The 22,500-nt window shown below is 35.8% G+C and overlaps 1 protein-coding gene across 1 annotated transcript in view; it reads right to left on the reverse strand.

Annotated features, from left to right (window-relative positions):
• The window catches only part of LOC144972962 (uncharacterized), a 120,710-nt gene that overhangs the window by 50,105 nt on the left and 48,105 nt on the right, over nt 1-22,500 (reverse strand). The window contains exon 3 of the mRNA XM_078914815.1: nt 7,581-8,456. Coding sequence (XP_078770941.1) covers nt 7,581-8,133 — 553 coding nt within the window. The 5' untranslated portion in view covers nt 8,134-8,456. The remainder of the gene's footprint in view (nt 1-7,580; nt 8,457-22,500) is intronic.

Below are 22,500 nucleotides of genomic sequence, written 5' to 3' on the forward strand. Positions count from 1 at the left end.
TTTTATTTTCGTTGCACGGAGCTGACCTTAAAACTTGAAGAGAAAATCTACAGCAGAAAGATAACTAATGGAGTAGAGAATCAAGAGAGAAGAGATGTTTTAATAGATAAGTGTTGAAAGGTGAGAAACGGTAAAGATAGAGGTTGCTTCCCTTTGTTTTTACAGGTGGTGTTTGATAAGAGAACACCCGTGCAACCGTATTCACGAAAAAAACGTATTAAAAACTGTGGTACGGAAACTTGTCTTTCAAATATCGGTCGATTAAAATGACCCTCATCTTGGCAAAAAAAAAAAACTTAAACGTAAAACTTGGTGAAGTCCTAGAAATCGAGAGTTTTTGACTAGAAGAGCGTCTTTTTAATCGATCGATAATTGAAGGACGAGTGTTCTGATTAAAGTTTTAAATACGTGTTTTTTCAGACAATGCTGCGTAAACAAACGAAGCTCTTTCACGATGTGTAAAGTTTAGTGCGGGCGGTGGATTTGTACCTGTATTTACAATGCTGTTGTACAATGCCAAAATAACAGGTTCTCATTTTGTGCTTCTTCTTCTTCTTCTTCTTCTTCTTCTTCTTCTCTTCTTCTTCTGCTTCTTCTTCTTCTTCTTCTTCTTCTTCGTTTCCTCCTCCTCCTCCCCCTTCCTCTTCTTCTTCGTCTTCTTCTTCTTCTGATCCTCCTCCTCCTCCTTCTCCTCCTATTGTCTTGCTCAGCTCTGACAGAAGGCCATACAGTTAAGTCTGCAGAGGTGTTATGCCTGCTGGCATGTAGGGCACCGACGAAGGACTTCCATCTTCCCATCCGTGGCCATCATCTTCAGGGAGCTCCGTGTCTCACCCTGTCATCTCTCCTTCAGCGTTCTGCTCCAGGTTGACTTCACCTTCTTCTCTTTCCTTCCGGTGTCCAGTGTAGGGCGGTTTTGCTGATACTTCCCCTCTCCTTTCTCATACCGTGTCCTATCCATCTCCACCTTCTCAGTTGAGGTGTAAAAAATGAGCTTTTATATAGCGCAATATCCACTAAACGTGCTCAAAGCGCAATACAAGGGGTCCCTGACCAAAAGCAACACTTAACATGTAGGACAAGACATGTCGCCTGCTAGGCGATATTACAATTGTTTTCCGACAGAGACAAAGCCGTTAACGGCCAGGTACTCATTTTACACATGCGTACGGTGAGAGAATGTGAGTAAAGAGCCTTTCCAAAGATTCAATTATGCGGAAGAGAACGGCTCGAACCCAGGACTTTCCGATCCGAAAGCGAGTGTCAAACCACAAGACCACATAGCCGCACATTGGACGTGAACATATTTGCAGGTCTGAAAGCCGGACGCAATAGGATTCAATAGTCTGATGTCACGTCCCCCAGCAACGGCGGCCATCGTGGTTCTAAAGAAAGAAAATCGGTACTTTTTATTCTTCATGCTGGCTAGAACTTTTCATATGTCTTGTGATCAGAATGTGTAAAAGTCAAAACATGTTCAGATTTATAATGTTTTTTTCCCTCTGGATACGCTTTTATGCTTTTCGGAGAAATATTTCATAAGGGCGACATTGTTCCGATAGTTTAGAGCCAGTTACTCAGTTACCATTCGTCATTACGAGGGAGATGACGTTACGACTGTTGAAGCGTTTTATGGGCTGTTGTAATGGAGAATGGTTTGCGTTGGTTTGAGAGTATTCCCATTACAACGATGAGACTACAACAATTTGGGTTATCGGACCGGAAATAATATAATGTCGCCTTACCATAATCATAATTCTTTAAGTCACAAAGTAGGGAGCAGGTACAATCTAAGATAAAGACCTGAAAAAGTGTATATGAAACAGTGCAGACAAAGTAAGAAAGAAAAATACAAGAAAAAAAAAAAGCCATCACCTAAAAATCGAGAGTTTAGTTATTGCCAGGCTGGGGGTCATTGGAATTGATCGATATTTGAAGGACGTGTTTTCAGGTCAAATTTTTATATACGTGTCTTTCTGAAGTAAGGCATTTAACCAGTTAATTACGCTAAATAATTTCTATGTATTCTATAAAATAACAGTACAAGAATAACTAATTGTACTCATTTAACTTCTATGGGCGAACACTATCGCCTATCTTTCATTCAATGAACACGTTTTATTATGAACACGTTTAACATTTCTTGATATAATTTGTTATAAAACTTGCCACAATCCGCACCACACATCCACCAACGCCAGACCGTTCGTCTCATGTTAAAACAATTTAGAGATAGAAATAAATTACTATGAAGTTATTCTCTATTCGTCCTTCTCGGGTATCGATTTTTAAAGTAGATATCTATCCATTTTTATTATTATTTTCTATTTTTCAAAGCCGAAGATTATCGAACGCTTTTGCTTTATCTGTCTATTACTGTCACTCAAAACATATTTATCATTTGAAACACCGTCTTAGACCGTTAATATGTGGGGATGAAAAGAGGGAAGCGGGGGGGGGGGGGGGGGGGGGGTTGTTCCTGATAGCTCAGTTGTTAGGGCGCTTGCTTCACACGCTCACACGTGATCGATCCGGAGTGAAGTCCGACCACCCCCCCCCCTGCCCCTCCACCAGTGATTAGGTAGCTGGATCTGTTAGATCTGGCCGTGCGATAGTTTTATCGAAAAGGTACATAGCAATTACTATTGTTCGTTTTAATTTATACAAGAACCGGAAGAAAATCAAATGGCTCCGAAGGACAACATAGTCCCAAATTTGAGATGGTATAATATTCATTATAATTTGCCTCCAAGGCCAATTGCATCAATTCAATAGCATCACCAATACACAATACTGCCGTACTCGGGGAAAAAACATATTTAATAATTTGGCCAGAAAACTTGACAACGTTATGTTAATTTCCCCACAAGAGGGTAACCTGGAACCTAAATGTTCATTTAACACGGTGCACGCGTCTTTTAGAATTAGCATTCTTTCATAACCTTTCACTACTTATTCTCAAAGAGTTTTTGCCAAGATGAGGGTCATTTAAATCGATCGGTATTTGAAGGACGGTTTTTCTGGCCAAATTTTTAAATATGGGTTTTTTTTTCTCCAGAATACGGCAGAATACTCCTGACACGACTGTTAGAGTCATCATGAATACAATTAAGTTTAGAAATCTTCCACGATAAATGAGAACCGTATAATTATTGTTATCGCTCTAATCCTTATATTATATTTTCTAACGGTATATTTATATAATATTTTGTTCTAATTTGTGCGGCGATGTGGTATTGTGGTAAGGCACTCGCCTTCGGATCCAAGGGTCCAGAGTTCGAGTCTCGCTCTGAACGGCGCATAGTTGAGCCCCTGGAAAATACGTTATACTCACATTCTCTCAACTTACTCAGGTGTTAAATGATTTTTTAAAAATGAGTTGCTTTTCTTTTTTCCCCCAGAGTAATGCAGTCTAATGGATCGGTATTTGAAGAAAAGATTTCTGTCGAAATTAAAAAAAAAATGTGTTGTCGTTGAAGGGCGTATCTAAAGATACCATTCATATAGCGTTGCGATATCTTCTCCTTGTAACAAAGTCATGTAATGCCAGTTTGGCAAAAAAGAAAAATACACCCCCAACAAAAAACAAAACAAAAAACAAGCAACAAAAAAAAAAAAAAAAAAAAACAAAACCCAAACAACATAAAAAAAAAAACAAAAGCAAAACAAAACAAACACATTAAAAAAAAAAAAACTAACACACACAAGCCCCTCTCCCCCCAAAAAAGAAACAAAATAAATAAATAAATAAACATCATTAACACCCCCCCCCACCCTTGAACAACAAAAAAGAAAAGAACAAAAAGTAAAAAGAAAAAAGAGAAAAAGGAAGAAGAATAAACGCTAACCCCCCCCCCCCAAAAAAAAAAAAAAAAAAAAAAAAAAATAAAACAGGACAAATATAATTCGAAAGAATAAAAAAAAAAAAGTAAAAAACCAACGAAAATCTTACAAAAAACGCTGGCCTCGGCATGACGTGCTCTTGGTTCACTCAGGTGTGAAATCTTACCTGGCTAGAATAAGTAGTGGAAGGTTATGAAAGAATGCTAATTCGAAAAGACGCGTGCGCCGTGTGAAATGAGCATTGATGTTCCAGGTTACCCTCTTGGGGAAATTAACAAAACATTGGGATGCACACTTAGCATTGTGAACATACATAAATATAAATCAACTATAATGCTTATTTATAAAAAAAAAACCCTAATGAAACACAGATCAGATACATTGACAAGATTCAAAGATTCGAAGAAGATTTCTTCATAGAAGAATATAATATTACTAATCAACAAATCAAGTAAGTAAAATCAACCATGAAGCAAAGCAAACCACAATAACAACGACAACAACAACAACAACAACAACAACAACAACAACGACAACAATAATAATAATAATAATAATAATAATAATAATAATAATAATAATAATAATAATAATAATAATAATAATAATAATAATAATAATAATAATATAAAATTATCTACAGATTTACTTAATAGATTAATCGTTTAATGGGTTGAATTATAAATTAATAATTAAATAAAATCGTGAGAAAAAAACAAAATCTAACCCCCCCCCCCTCCGTCCCCCAACAAAACGATAGAATCAATCATAAGAAAGAATACCCAAAACAGACAAACAAACAAACAAACAAACAAAAAAATTCAGGCCAAAAACAGAAGATATATGAACTCCTCCCACCCCCCCCCCCTCCCTCCAAACCCAAATAATAAGAAACTCCGACATAAAAAAAACCCAAAAAAAGCTAAACAAAATCAAAACAAAACAAAACGAACAACAACACCCCCACCAACAAATCAAATCTAACAACAACAAGAAAAACGAATTAAAAAAACACACATAAGAACATAAATAAAACAAAAACAAACAAATAACAACACGATCTATCAGGAAGTAAATAAATGAGAATTAAACAATAGATTGAAGAAGCGGAATAAAATATAAAGATATAAAAAATCCGACCAGTATACAAAATAAAGGGTGAATTTTCGTTCAAAATTTAAAAGCAAACACACGGGATAATAAATAGTACAAAAATTGATAATGCATGTCTTTATTGCTAAAGAGTCATCATTATTTATGGAGACAAAGAGAGATGTTTCCACGTTATCTCTCGACGCATCTCAATCAATGGGGGGGGGGGGGGGGGGGGGGGGGGGGGGGGAAGAGGTCGGCAATTAGAATTTTTCTGTCGTGGTTTTCTCTGTCGCACATAACGGCAATTAAGAGAGAGAGAGAGAGAGAGAGAGAGAGAGAGAGAGAGAGAGAGAGAGAGAGAGAGAGAGAGAGAGAGAGAGAGAGAGAGAGAGAGAGAAGAGATATATATATATATATATATATATATATATATATATAGAGAGAGAGAGAGAGAGAGAGAGAGGGGGGGGGGGTAGTTTGTATGCGTGTGTGTGTGTGTGTGAGAGTGTGTGTGTATGTACGTTTGTGTATGTGTGTGTGTGCGTGAGAGAGATAGATAGATAGATAGGGTGAGAGAGAAAAAGAAAGAGATATATAGATAGATAGATAGATAAATAGAGAGAGAGAGAGAGAAAGAGAGAGAGAGAGAGAGACAGAGAGAGAGAGAGAAGTATTCTGAAGCAGATTGGGGTCAGATAAAGGCAAATACGAGGATCCTCTATTTCATCGTCCTCCTCTTGTTGTTGTTGTTGTTGTTGTTGTTGTTCATTTTTTCTTCTTCTTTCTTCTTCTTCTTCTTCTTCTTCTTCTTCTTCTTCTTCTTCTTCTTCTTCTTCCTCTCTTCTCTCTCTTCCTTCTCTCCTACCTCTCCCTTCTTCTTCTTCTTCTTCTTCTGCTCCTATTCTTCTTCACCTCCCTCTTCTTCCTCCCTTCTTTTCTTCCTTCTTCTTTCTCCTCTCCTCCTCCCTCCTCCTCCTCCTTTCATTCTTCTTCTCTTTCTTATTTCTTTTACATACGTCTCACATTTCGATTACCTGATCCATTTGTATGAACTATCACCCTTCTAAGACCTCCTCTATCCCCATTATCGTTATCTCCTATCTCCTGTACCTCCTCTTCTTCTCCCAGTGCCTTTTTACTGGCTCATCTTCTCTCTCAGTATCATCACTTTCTTTCACTATTACTTCTAATTCGGTATATATTAATATTGATATACGAGCATCACCTAATAATTATACGAATCATTTTATAATGATGTGGGGACCCTTTATCTTAATTCGATACTGTGTTAAACTAAATATAATTATGTTTCATCCATGTTTTCTTGCAACGTCGTATCAGTGTTCCACTATCAGCGGCAAATATGATTACATGATGAGTGGAACATTTTTCTGTTGAATTTCACATTTATATATTTATTATTACATTGCTAATCTATATATATATATATATATATATATATATATATATATATATATATATATATACAGTTCTGGTATCCGAAAGCAATTATGGGCCTAGTTTAACTTTGTTGTATTGGACAATATTTTGCGTCATTCTTTGAGATTTCCATTACAACAATGAGCTCATGATGAATTGGGTTATCAGACCTGCAAATAAGTGCACGTCGCCTAGAATATTTTTATTTACAATGTCAAGCTCGACTTTATGGTATTCAAATTGACATCTAAATGGGCATAATGCGACGACTTCATCTCAGCAGGTCTGATAACACATGTTTTTACGGACTTGTTGTAATAGACATTCTCTCATACGAAAGCGTGAAGTCCCATATTTGAGAGTTTTTGCAAAAAAACCGAATGTCATTATAATCGATCGATAATTTGAAGGAAGAGTTTTATTTTTTTTTTTTTTGGGGGGGGGGGGTGAGGGGTGGGGGGGGGGACATTTTAAGGATGTTTGCAACAGTACTCTCGTTGTGAAAATAAGCATTCCTGCAGTTACAAATTTAATAATGCAGTATGATACTCGCCTTTGGACCAGTAAGACTTGGTTCGAGTCCCACTCTGGCACGCGCAGGGTTGAGTCCTTGGATACAGGCTCTTTGCTCACATTCTCTCAGAGCACTCATGTATAAAATGAGGACATGGCTGTAAACGGATTTGTCTCTGTAATAAAAAAACCCCCTGTGCTGTCATGACTCGATCTACATGTTTAATGCTGTTGTTCGTTGGGGACATCTTGTAAAGGGATTAAATGACATTTAGTGGATATTGCGTAATAAATTGTCCTTCTTTCTATATATATATATATATATATATATATATATATATATATATATATATATATATATTTAACGCAATATCCACTAACAACACCTTTTAACAGCCAGTTATTCATTTTACACATGAAGACAGTGAGAGAATTTTCCAAAACTCGACTATGCACCACTCAAACCCTGGACTTCCGGTCCGGAAGGCGAGTGTCATACCAAAAGATCACATAGCCACACGGCTAGTACGTTCATAGTGTCTTCCATTGTTTATCTATTTACAAGTACAGTCATACCTGTATTCACAACAAGAGCATTGTCATGCTTTGAAAATAAATCTAACGGATTACAACAATATACAATGATCTGAAAAAATTGAATATCTTGCAGGTAAAGAAACTCAACTTACGTCTTTCCTCGAGCAGTTTTCCGTTCTTTGGAGATATCTTGCGTTCAATCTCCACCTTGCAAAATCTCCACAGGCCAGTCTGAGCGTCCACCAAAAACTTTCCTGTCGCGTTTCCGGCCAAGGCCTCATCCGAATTCTCGATGATTAACCAGTTATCCGTGGAGATGGCAATCAACTGCAGGAATACACCGAACATCGTCACTCCTGTGGCTATTTTTAGAATCCGAGGCTCCAGCCAGACGGCAAATTTGCTAGGGTATTTGTTCTTCAGACGTTGAGGCCTCGCCCCACCTCTTTTGGATTTTCTGGAACCAGAAGAGGTGAGCTGAGTCTGAGACCGCTGGCTGTCCCTTTTGGAGTTGTGAGAATCATTATCAGATTTTTGTTGGTTGTCATTGTTACTACCGCTGCTGTTGTAACCTCCTTTGTCGTGATTTCTGGTGCTGTGTTGATGATGATGGTGCCCGTGTTGGCTGCCACTGTTGTGTTGTGGGTTGTTGATATTTTTGTAGGAGGATGAAGATGATGCAGTGGCTGCAGCCGCAGTTGCCATGATTACTGACGTTGAAGCTGCCGTTATGAAAGACGTGAATTTTTATTTTTTTTGTGTTCCAAAGAAATGCAGTCACAATTGACAATTTCCCTTAGAATAGATTATTCAAGGTAGATTTTAAAACTGTGTCAAAGTTGTTGAGAGACCAACATTGAAAACGTTAACATCCGTCTTTTCAATGATATTATGATAGATATAAAGCATTTAATGATTTCGCTGTAGGGCCCAGGAGGGCCAACATGATTCTTCCCCTTACAGAATTTCAAAGACGATCTCACAGCATGGTCACGATGAATAGAAGATGTCAAGATGTCTCACTCAATCTGAAATAAATAAACAAAATTGAATCAATCCTGCGGTTTTGTTTGCAAACTACAGAAAGATGTTGATAGCCGTCATTCGATTGTCTGCTGTCCATTTTTGCCAGCCAGCGAAATGACCAATTCCTCTAGAATTTTCTCTTTAAGACTAAAAGCGGTAAAATTTACAGTGTTTGTGTGGGGGAAAATTTTTAATTTGTGATTGTTTTTGGCTGCTGGAATTTTAGAGAATATTATCGAAGAGCGAATTATTTCAAGTATAGCATACACCTGTTATATATTGAACGACGTAGACGTCATACGACTCCTTGTAATTGATTTCAGACCGCCAGAGAGGTATTCGGTTCTCACTAAATTATCTCTATCTATAACCGATTATAAAAGTTGAAGGCAGACATAATTTTGTGTATTTGTGACGATTGTTATAGCTGACAGAATTAGAGAGCATTTTACTTAACCGCATGCCATCTATATAAATACATTTATAATGTTAACCATTGGTAGATATATTGAGATTGACCGTCGCTATCTAAACATCGTTGACGTCACTCGGGTCTTTGTTATTGTTTTTTGCCATCCGCGTTTATGAGCAATTCTCAATAAACTGTAATAACCAAACTATAAAATTTCATGGTTACACATAGTTTTGTGTGTTGGTTCGTTATACTACTGGATGGCAATGTTGTGAGATTCTTAGCCAAGCGCATACTATCTATAGTACATTGAAGTGTGCCGTAATAATCTGCCCAACCTATCTTGAGTGTTGGTCACAACTTCAACACATGCAATTGAAAAATGCCTTGCGTTCCAGTCCAAGGGAACGTAAAAGCCAAAAGCCGCGATGTCATACCTTCCTCTATTCCGGTTCAAAACTCTTTAGAATTGTGTAACTTGTCGGACTAACAATGAATCGGCTATATTGGATCATAATGTGGGATAATTGTTTCTATAGAACGATGTATGGGCAGATTCTTATGACTATGGGACGTAAAAGAGAGAGGATGGAAGATACTTATTAAAGACCAGCATTTATTTAGGCTAGAAAATAAGCTGCCATCACTCTAAACCCAGAATAGCAGTTTACACAATGTATGCATCCAGTCCTCCATATTAGACCCACCACTGTGTCAAAACACTGTGATCAGTTCTCATAGACTGTGGGGCTGACTTAATGCCTGCCTAACACAATATAGCCTAAAATTACATCACGTTACAAGGGGCGATCACAAAAAGAAAGTGAAAAATAAGTTGTTCGTTTTGGAGTAATGTAAATTTTGAACTCATGTTCATTGATTATAACAACAGTCATGACGTCACTTCCCTCGTAATGACGCATGGTAACTTAGTAACTGGCTCTAAACTATCGGAACAATGGCGGACGCCCTTATGAAATATTTCTCCGACGAGCATAAAAGCGTATTCAGAGGAAAAAAACCCCATTATAAATCTGATCATGTTTTGATTTTTACATATTCTGATCACAAGACATATGAAACGTTCTATAAAAGTTCTATAAAAGTTCTATATAAAAATTTTTTATTCTCTATTGTCTTCTGGCACTTTTCTATTCACTTCATATCTTGTTGTTACCAACATTAGTGCCTGCTCCACTCACTTTTCTGAATTAAAAATTCAACCCATACACCGGAGCATACTCAATGTCTCAATCGTTTCTATGTTATATGTTTGTGTTGAGAATATTGGCTATTAAGCTTAACTGCTGGTCAAAATTATTCGCGATGGTGGTGTACGAACGAATCGGCGGTCTCAAGAAGTGGGTGAGAGAGGGATCTAGTAATGACTTTGGGTTTGAAACGAATATTTTTTGTGTTCGTGGATAGCTCACACGGTAGAGCCACGCTCTCACCTGCCAGGCGGAGTTGTCGTACCAATAAGGTCGCAGGTTCAAACCCACCACCGCCGCGAAAAATTTTTATTCTCTATTGTCTTCTGGCACTTTTCTATTCACTTCATATCTTGTTGTTACCAACATAAGTGCCTGCTCCACTCACTTTTCTGAATTAAAAATTCACCCCATACACCGGAGCATACTCAATGTCTCAATCGTTTCTATGTTATATGTTTGTGTTGAGAATATTGGCTATTAAGCTTAACTGCTGGTCAAAATTATTCGCGATGGTGGTGTACGAACGAATCGGCGGTCTCAAGAAGTGGGTGAGAGAGGGATCTAGTAATGACTTTGGGTTTGAAACGAATATTTTTTGTGTTCGTGGATAGCTCACACGGTAGAGCCACGCTCTCACCTGCCAGGCGGAGTTGTCGTACCAATAAGGTCGCAGGTTCAAACCCCACCACCGCCGCGAAAATTTTTTATTCTCTATTGTCTTCTGGCACTTTTCTATTCACTTCATATCTTGTTATATAAAAAGTACCGATTATCTTTGTTTAGAACGACGATGGCCGCCGTTGCTGGGCGCGTGACATCAGACTATTGAATCCAATTAGCAATGTCTATTGCATGTGCTGTTAAACTACTAAAGCCAAACCTAAAACAAATATCTATATGGATATATCGATCTATCTCTATCGTTTTCTCTCTCTCTCTCTCTATTTCTCTCTCTCTCGCTCTCTCTCCTCTCTCCCCCTCTCTCTCTCTATCTCTCTCTCTCTCTCTCTCTCTCTCTCTCTCTCTCTCTTCAGACACACACGAGTAATCAATCTCTGTAGAAGTAACGGAATTGACGTCATCCAGCTCTTTGTTATTGTTTTTAGACATCCATTTTGGTGATTACTTCTCACTAAATTATATCAATCAAACTATAGATAGTGTGCGCTTGGCTAAGAAGCTCACAATATTGCCATCCGGAAGTATAACGGATCAACACACAAAACCATGTGAAACAATAAAGGTTTATAGTCTGTTTTTTTTTTTGCCATCCGGGTTTATGAGTCATTCTCACTAAACTGTATTAACCAGGCAATAAACATTCATGGTTACACAGAATTGTATGTGTTGGTCCGTTATACTTCCGGATGGCAATGTTGTGAGCTTCTAAGCCAAGCGCACACTATCTATAGAGAGAACAAACTTGACGTCACTCGGCTCTTTTTTATTGTTTTTGTTTATTGCCATTTTTATGATTACTTCTCGCTAAATTCCATCAATCATGCTATATTCGTTCAAGGTTACGCATAGTTTTGTGTGTCGGTGCCTTATATCCGGCTGACGGATGTTGTGAGTATTTTACCTAAACGCATAGCATCCGTAACTATCCATAGACTGGTTATACGCCAACACGCACGTGCCCCGTGTCAATGTACACATTCAGTTCCAATTCCACGTCCAAACATTGTATCTGAGTTCCATATAATCCCATTCATTCCTATTCTGTGAGCACGATATCAATATCTGTGTTTGCCACAGTCAAACAACAAATACAATGTCCGTTGTTTTCACGCCATACGAGACTGGTGTTAGAGGCATGTTCTGACAATATCATCAACACAGAAAGCGAATGACGTCATATTGATATTTATGTAGGGAAGTGCGCGGGGGGGGGGGGGGGGGGGGGGGGGGGGAGGTTGTTGTCAGCCAGAGATTAGTCAGTTTTCACCACATATTTTTTCATAACCTTTTCAAACAAACTAGCGCATTTATACGGGGTGGGGTTCCTCACCTCCCATAGTGGGCAGGGAGGTACTGTGTCTTCTATCCACCTATATCTGTTTTCCAACATGCTTTCTATCGTTGTCTTGGAATGAGATTACTTGGTTTTGTCCAGGCCCTGGCCAGAAACCCTGGCTGGGAGGGAAACAGTCAACTGTTAAGTTAATAGTTTTGAGAGATGATATTTTTTTCCTTGTAAATCATCTCTCTGTTATGTACTGCATTATGTTTCTTTATATTATATATGATTTGTAAAACATTTGAGTGTATACCTCTTAGTGGGAACCTGTGCTTGTGACTGGATGAGACTTTTAAGTGATCTCAAACTAAGTACATTGATAGTGTGCTCTTGGAATCTACTCTGTTCCCTATTTGAACCAGTTCCCCTTTGTCTTACTTTTTACTCCAGGCCTTTTAATTGTACATCTAGAACTTTTCACTATCCAATTTTCATCATTTTTACTGGCGCTGATATAACCTAAATGTGTTCCAAGCGCCGTAAAACCTTAAAAAAAAGAGCATTTATAAAGTGCAATATCCACTAACTGTGCTCAAAGCGCTTTACAAGGGGTCCATGGTCAACAATAGACAACAGACATATTAGACAATATTACTATTGGATTCAATAGTCTGATGTCATGTCGCCCAGCAACGGCGAGCAGCGTGGTTCTAAACAAAGAAAATCGGTACTTTTTATTCTTCACACTGGCTAGAACTTTTCATATGTCATGTGATTAGATTGTATAAAAGTCAAAACATGATCATATTTATGTTTTTCTCCTCTGGATACACTTTTATGCTCGTCGGAGAAATATTTCATAAGCGCGTCCGCCATTGTTCCGATAGTTTAGAGCCAGTTACTAGGTAACTATGCGTCATAAGAGGTAAGTGACGTCATGACTGTTGTTATAATCAATGAACATGAGTTCAAAATTTACATTACTACATACGAACAACTTATTTTTCACTTTCTTTTTGTGATCGCCCCTTGTAACGTGACGTTACGACTGTTGAAGCGTATTGAAGTCCCAGGAAAAGTAAGACGACATATTATTCAGATAAAATGGAGAACTAATGGAGGATTAATATACCTATGTGCCTAGTCTGAGACCACAAAAAAAAATAATTCATCGTTTCACTTGCATCTTTGCTCATTATTATAAAAAGGCGTTGGTATTTTCACTGAAATACATATCTAATCTAGATATACATAATATTGATTGGCATATAAATGAACATAATATGACATCTAACAAAGAGATGATTTACAAGAACGAAAAAAATCACATCTCATAATAATAATAATAATAATAATAATAATAATAATAATAATAATAATAATAATAATAATAATAATAATAATAATAATAATAATAATAATAATAATAATAATAATAATAATAATAATAATAATAATAATACTGATAATAATAATAATAATAATAATAATAATATAATAATAATATATAATATATAATAATAATAATAATAATAATAATAATATATAATAATAATAATAATAATAATAATATATATACTTAATTCATCCAAAAAAATGGAAATTCGTTTACAGACGTGGCATGCATATAAATGTATAAAAACAAAGTAAGATAATGCATGGCAACAGTCATCCCTAAATGCCATGCTGTGAGTCCACCTCAGGATTTTTTATTACTCTATGTGTATAAGAGTCCATCGAGATATAGATAGTGTGCGCTTGGCTAATAAACTCACAACATTGCCACCCGGAAGTATAACGGACCAACACACAAAACTATATGTGTAACCTTGAAAGTATATTATCTCGTTAAAATACAGTTAAGTCAGAATTTCTCACAAAAATGGATGGCAAAAAACAATAACAAAGGTCTGAGTGATGTCATCTTCGTTCTATCTATATGCAGAGGCAGAGAAGTTGTAACGTCACACCTTTTACTCTTTCTGTTCCAAAATCCTTGGAAATGTATAGATAGAACGAAGATGACGTAACTCAAGCCTTTGTTATTGTATTTTGCCATCCGCGTTTGTGAGTGATTCTCACTAAACTGTGTTACCAGACTATAAACGTTTAAGGTTACACATAGTTTTGTGTGTTGGTTCGTGATACTTCCGGATGGCAATGTTATGAGTTTCTTAGCCAAGCGCATACTATCTATAGATAGTATGCGCTTGGCTAAGAAGCTCATTAAACATTGCCATCGGTGGCAATGTTATGAGTTTCTTACGCAAGCGCATACTATCTTATAGATAGTATGCCTTGGCTAAGAAGCTCATAAATTGCCATCCGGAAGTATAACGGGCCAAACGTTTATAGTCGGGTTAATTCAGTCATGAGCATTACTCATAAAGCGGATGCAAAAAAAACAATAACAAAGACTTGAGTGACGTCATCTTCGTACTATCTATATGTAACTAGTCCTTCGGAGGACTAATAATGAAATGGTTATGTATTGAATCATATGGTAACATAATTATTTTAGTAGTAGGATGTATCGGTAGATTCTTATTATTACGAGGCGTAAAAGAGCGAGGATGGATGATCACAACTAGCATTCTTTTACAATAGCATGCAAAAGATCAGTCGCACAAAGTATGTATCCAGTCCTCCGGAAGTCTGGCTTTACACTTATAATGAAATTGGAACCAGCATTTTGACATGACCCTTTTGTTTCCTATTGGTGTTTCCAGCGGAACTAAGCAGTAACCTATCCGAATTTTTCCTGCCATTTTAGCCCGTGCAATTCCTTTGTTTATCAATTCCCAGTCAATGAAAAGGACAGGGCTACTCTTAGTACATGCCCAGAAAGCCAAAAAAAAAAAAAAAGGCCAGTCCCGCAGTTAGTGAGTATTAATCACAATATTTTGACACATTGACAAAGTAATACCTGACGACATTATGATTTTTGTTTTCAATCGTCAAAGCTAAAATTGTGAGTGATGCTTAGGATCTGTCGGTTGTTTGCTTCGGGTGATAGGCAAGTACTTATGGTGGTCATGGGTCTTCGGTTTACGGTCTTCAGTTGATACCCGGGACAAATTATACTTTATTTTAAAATTTTGAGTCAAAAACAAAAAAAGCACAGAAATGTTTATTCGTTTTGATTTATTAAAATATTCGATCACTGACGTGATTTTAAAAAGTGTATGCACTGTATGTTGATTGAATAACCCGAGTCTCTTACTATAAGATAATAGTAGAAAGAAAAAGGCATCCATGTCAATAGCTTGCCAGGCATAACAACAAGAGGTCACGGAGGAACCATCAATAACCTGGAATGTTTTGTCAAACAATACACAGCACAGGAAATGGTCACTGTCATCTTGCTTCAAATTCGATTGGAGAATGTCTCCAGTTGTTTCATAACAGCAAATATAAATCAAACAAACATAAAATCCAGTGGAAACTATTTGACTTCAGTGTTGCGTCTGCATATGAACTCTGCCGTAAATGGAACGGCAAAGATTTTGTCTATCTCACCAGAGGTGCTCGATCGATCGACAGATAGATAAACAAATTAATAGATAAATATTATATATATATATATATATATATATATATATTATATATATATATAATATAGACATAGATAGATAGACAGAGAAACAAATAGATAAATAGATAGATATACAGACATAGATAGATAGACAGAGAAACAAATAGATAAATAGATAGATATATAGATATAGATAGAAAGATAGATAGATAGATAGATACATTGATAGACAGGCATATAAATAGATAGACAGATAGATATACAGACATAGATCGATGGACAATAATATAATAATAATAATAATAATAAAATAATAATAATAATAATAATAATAATAATAATAATAAAATAATAATAATAATAATAATACATAATAATAATAATAATATTAATAACAATAGTAATAATAGTAATAGTAATAATAATAATAATAATAATAATAATAATAAATAATAATAATAATAATTTAATTATTATTTTATTATTATTATTATTTTTATTATTTTTATTATTATTATAATAAATGATGACGGTGATGATGATGAAGATGATGATAATGATGATGATGATGATGATGGTGATAATATAATAATAATAATAAATAATAATAATAATAATAATAATAATAATATTATAATAATAATAACGACAACAACACATAATAATAATAATAATAATAATAATAATAATAATAATAATAATAATAATAATAATAATAATAATATAATAATAATAATAATAATAATATACAGATAAATGGATGAATAGATCTAAAGTTAGAGGGACAGATAAATGGATAGCTAGACAGATAAATGGGTAGATAGAGACATACTCTATGAAAGTATTGTCAATTTTCCTGCCAATCAGACGCAAACAACAATAATGTCCTAATCACATGCCTTTCTATTCTATATCCTATCAAACAGATTACGTCATCCACTGTTGATGGATGGTCAATGACCGCGATAGAATGAATGTGAATGTATCATTAACCAATTATCCGCTGTACTCTGAAAATACACATATTTAAAAATTTGGCCAGAAAAACTCGCCCTTCAAATATCGATCTGTTTAAATGACCCTCATCTTGGTAACAGTTCTCAAACCTGGTATCTCGCGAAGACCCAAGTTTGAGAGTTTTTGCAAAGGTGAAGTTCATTTAAATCGATCGATATTTGAAGGACGACTTTTCTGGCCAAATTTTATAATACGTGCTTTCCCCGAGAACGGCGGTTAATGACAAATATCAGGTAGATCAGGAGTCAGCCTACATTAACATTCTTCATTTGGTTATTCCTTTTTTATGTTATTTTTATTATCATCTCCTCTCCCTTTTGTTCAATGTGTATTTATGCATACGTCCCCTCTACCGTCTGTGCATGCATGTTGTGTAAGGATGATATCAAAGGAATAAACCATAGTTCTAATGTAATAGTATAATATATTATATTTTATGTCATTGTAACGTACCTGGAGCCAACATAGTGTAGTCGGATAAAAGGCGCTTAACAGGTGCATTATTATCAATATTACTGCTACTACTACTACTACTACTACTACTACTACTACTACTACTACTACTACTACTACTACTACTACTACTACTACTACTACTACTACTACTACTACTACTACTACTACTACTACTACTACTACTACTACTACTATAATTTTTATTACAAAATGCAAAAAAAAAACCCAAATATTTTTTGCAAGCAATGCTTTTCTGACTCTCTACTCTCATTATTTTATAAATTACACTGACCATTCTTTCGTATTCTGAAAAGTAATTACTTTTAATACAATTTGGCCAGAAAACTCGTCCTCCAAATGTCAATCGATTAAAATAACCGTTATCTCGTCAAAATATCTCAAACTTGGGATTTCTGTCCTACAAATATCGATAAGTTTTCTGGCTAACATTTCAAAAATTTTTTTTTTTAAAGTACGAGAGGATTATCCATTGGTCACCCCCACATGTACACGTCACTCGAATGTCCTTAGACCAAGGAACAATTCCCACGTCTTTGAAACCGCATCATTAAATCACATTAATATAGAAACGTATAGTTAACGACCTGAATCAATTAAATCAATAGCAAGATGGACCGGAAAGAACGGTTTCCATTCATCCGACTACATTGTATTGTATTCCTACGCCAAACCGGAAACACGAACTCCATTCATCACTGGGTGCTCTCATCCAATGTCAAAGACCATCATCAGAATAATAATAATAATAATATATTATTACGAGCTCTATGTATGGTCAAGTTCCTTTATACTAGTCTATATTATAAAGATCATTGTTACGTTCTATGATTTTGTGCTCTATGCTCTGTTCCATGATATATTACCATTTGGATTTCTTTCCCTAGTCTTTGAGATCGATGACTTCAATGGACAACTTCAAGAAAGAAAAATCTAAAAACTTCCCTATTTCAAAATCATCATTTGAACTAATGAAGTTTAATTACAATTACGCTACCTTGGTAATGAAAATAATGGAAAATTAATAATAATAATAATAATAATAATAATAATAATAATAATAATGATGATGATGATGATGATGATGATGATGATGATGATGATGATGATGATGATGGTGATGATGATGATGATGATGGCAACGAATTAAGTTTAATTACAATTACATTACCTTGGTAATGAAAATAAAGGAAAAGTATTATTATAATAATAATAATAATAATAATAATAATAATAATAATAATAATAATAATAATAATAATAATAATAATAATAATAATTGTAATAATAACACTAATAATAATATTATTTTTAATAAGAGTTTGACAACGTTGACCACGAAACACTCTTTTACGTAAAATTTATCCGGGACTGTCCTGCCAAATGAATTTGCACCACCACGACACAAAACTGTTTTGAAACGATGGGTCACAATTCACTTTCAAGCATGTAAATATCCCGGCATAACCCCGTTTGGAGACCAGTGGGTCATATATATATCATTGATGTTCTGCAGCAAAATAACATAGCTATTCTACTTAAGATGGATAATTTGTAACATAGCAATACCATTTTTAAAAAAATAAAAAAATGAACGTTTACATAGCGCAATATCAACTAAACGTGCTCACAGCGCTTTACAAGGAGCACGGTGAGAGAATGTAAGTAAAGGGCCTTTTCCAAGAACTCAACTATGCGCCGAGCGAGGCTCGAACCCAGGACCTTCCGAACCGAAAGCGAGTGTCATACCCCTAGACCACATAGCAATGGGATAAAAGAGCGCACAACCTATCGAAACGGTTTAAATCCACGACTATTTTTAAACATTTCCAGACCGAAGTGAATAAAAGGTGTTATTTATTGTTATTTATTCTACGTGACATAAAGGACAATAATATATTAAATTCACCATGACGTTTCGGGTTTTTCCTTTGTCAACAAAATACGATGAACGAGACAATATTATAGTCCCGTCCACATCCTCTGACCACGTAAACTGAACTGACATTTCTCTTCTAATTTAGTAGTGTGATCTATTTCCTTGAGATTCAAGCAGAAACATTTGCGTGTCATTCTATGTGAATAAAATTAGATAGCAACCGCCTGGTGTAGATGGAAATGTAAAATATTGTATGTATGAAACAGCGTCGGATAAAAAAAGTAGTCCTTCAGAGCCATTAGGTCTATATAACCGGAGTTTATCTCGGTTTCCATCGCGTGAAACGGACAATAGCAATTGCTTGCTACCCTTTGGACAGGACGCTAGTCTATCGCAAAAAGACTTTCCGCCAGATCTTACAGACCCAGCTACCCAATCACTGCCAGGTGAAGGGGGGGGGGAGGTCAGAAAAAAATCTCAACTGCACCCGGGGTCGATCTCGGTTTCCTTGATTGTGGAGCGAGTGCTCTACCAACTGCGATATGGGGGCTCCCTCCGGATAAAGCGGTAAGAAAAATGCAAGAAAAAAAATCGAATTTCTGATCTTCTGAGTAATGGTCTGACCAGTAACCAGGAAATCTTCAATCACCAAACGAAACGGCTCAATTTTTTTTTTAAATGGTTAAAAACATTTTATTTTTGTGTGTTTTCTCTCCGTTTTGCCTGACATTGTAGTTTCATACATCTCCACGGATTTTTAGATGTTTATAGAAGGAACAAAATCGACGTCATCAGCTCTTTGTTATTGTTTTTTGACAACAATTTTTATGATTAGTTCTCACTGAATTATATCAAACAGACCATAAAAGTTTATGTTTACACAGTTTTGGGTGTTGGGAAGTTATATCCGGCTGGCGAATATTGTGAGTATTTTAACTAAACGCATAGCATCAATATGTAATTCCACAACGGTATAATAATTACTCCCTCGCTAATTCATGGCAATCTATACAAGACAATTTTGAATAGATTTTAGGAATAAATTTCCCTTTATAATGAAACCACGCTTGATCCAATCATCACGTTTTCCTAGTTGTGACAAACGTGTTATAAACAATGAGACCAACCGAGTGACAAATACTCTTCAACAGTCGTAACGTCACTTCCTTCCTAATGACGCATGGTAACTTAGTAACACTGGCTCTAAACTATCAGAACAATGGCGGACGTCCGTATGAAATATTTCTCCGGCGAGCATAAAAGCGTATTCAGAGGAAAATAAAACATAAATTTGATCATGTTTTGACTTTTACACATTCTTATTACAAGGCATATGAAAAGTTCTAGCCAGCATGAATTATATAAAGTAATGATTTTCTTTGTTTAGAACCAAGATGGCCGCCGTTGCCGGGCGCCGTGGCATCAGACTACTGAATCCAATTGGCAAGAGTTATGCAAATCGGGATGGAAATAAATGAGAGATTAAACCACGATTATTCCACCCTTCTCCCTAAATAGTAACGCGTAATGATATCATGTTTACAATAATAATTTGTGACGTCTGTTATAAATCGTTAAATTTCATTAAAAATCAGATTCTTTAAAAAGAAGTATCACTTAAATGTTTTTGAAATTGTCTTTTATTCAAAGATGACGAAATTGGAATCGATTGAGGGGTAGAATAAATGATTTCTTACACTCTTGCTTTTTGGAATTCGAACTTTGTTCCCAACGCGCACGCGCAGGCTCGTGCGACAGGATCAGTTATCAACATCTACAACCACATTGATTGTATATTGTGCAGACAAAGACACAAACAATTCATAACAAATGCAAGATCATACGCTGGCATCTTGATAACAACATAATTTCATAGGCTAGTTAAAACAAACTTTGTTATCGAATGGCGCAAACAACCAAGAAAATACAGCACAAGAATTCAAGAACCAACGTTAAATATTACAAATATTGTTAACAACTCACAATGTCGTAATCAATACCAGCGACAACTTAATACTGAACTAGATAAGTTAACGAACAAAAAAAACACCAAACGAGGCATGGTCATGTGTATAAAATGCAAAAATATATACTGCAACTCAAAGTGCCGGGACGACTACAACCAAACGACAAGGCCGTACGTATGACACCATCATAGCTCAATTATCTGACCACCAAAAAGATTTGCGAATACGAATACAAAACTCAAAAAAGGAAGGAGAAAGACAGAAACTAAAATATGAATGAAACAAAATGTCACACCGCCTAAGACATAGAAATGAATAATTGGACAGAAAAGTTGATAATATTAGTAAATGCAACAACGATCAAGCAATGTACAAAGCTGTAGGACTCATAAATCAAAGATCATTTGAAAATCCAAAGATAGAGGACGACTCGGGAAAATTAATTATTAACCCCAATGAAATTTCAAGACAACAAAACGTCGCACGTCAGCTCATTTGAGGGAGATCCACAACCACTATTTAAGCCTATTATGAGTACATCAAGAGAAGTGAGAAATGCTTTTAAAAGTCTAAAAAAAACAAACAACCCAGAGCACCGGGAGAAGATGGAGTATGCGCTGAACTACTAAAATATGACCACCCTTATTAGATGTTCCCATAGCGGACATTTTCAATCAGACGTTCGAACATCACCAGAACCTGGATATTAATAAAAGGGAGCTGATATCAATACAAAAGCAGGAAGACCAAAAGGACCTCCAAAGAATTTGAGACCAATTACGCTGCTTAATACAATTAGAAAATCGCTCTCCCTGATCACATTGAATAGAATTAGACCGTTTGTTGAAAATTATTTGTCACATAGTCAAAGTGGATCCAGGACTTAGAGAGGTTCTGAAGATGTAGTTTGGACCCACAAATGGCTTGCTGTCAAAACCCTGTCAGAAAAAAAATAGAAATAGATATAACAGGAATATATATATGTCAGCCGCCTTCGATATCATCAATCGCCAATCTTTGTTAAAGATTATGAAAGGAATAGTTATGGAAGATACAGTTAGATTAATACAATTCCTTATGAGCGAAGCCTGGAAAACGACCAAAATAATCGGTGCCTCAGAGGATAAATCATTCCTTGGCAACATCGGTACACCACAAGGAGACAGCTTGAGCCCAGTTTTATTTATCATTTACCTTGAAAATGCTTTAAAAGATGTGCGTAAATCTGTACCTTCGGCCCAATCACGTTTTGAAAACGAACTCCCCGTGGAAATTGCATATGCTGACGACATTGACTTTATTAGCCTCAAACAAGTCAGTGTAAAAGACATCCAAAAAGCTTTACAAAATCACCAACTGTACGTTAATACTGACAAAACAGATGCGACATTATTGTCAAGGAAGAAAGATGGATGGAGAGCCACCAAAAAAGTAGGACCATTGATAGGAGACAAGAAAGATGTAGAAAGAAGAAAAAGCTTATAAAGGGTTGCACTTAAGAAATTGTTACATAATATTATATGCATTAGAAAAGATAAAATAAACACTAAAATCACAGTATACACAACTCTTGTAAAATCCGTGCTTA

Source organism: Berghia stephanieae, chromosome 5 (genome assembly GCF_034508935.2).
Source record: "Berghia stephanieae isolate SIO BIC M18660-M18661 chromosome 5, UCSD_Bste_1.3, whole genome shotgun sequence".
NCBI lineage: Eukaryota > Metazoa > Mollusca > Gastropoda > Nudibranchia > Aeolidiidae > Berghia > Berghia stephanieae.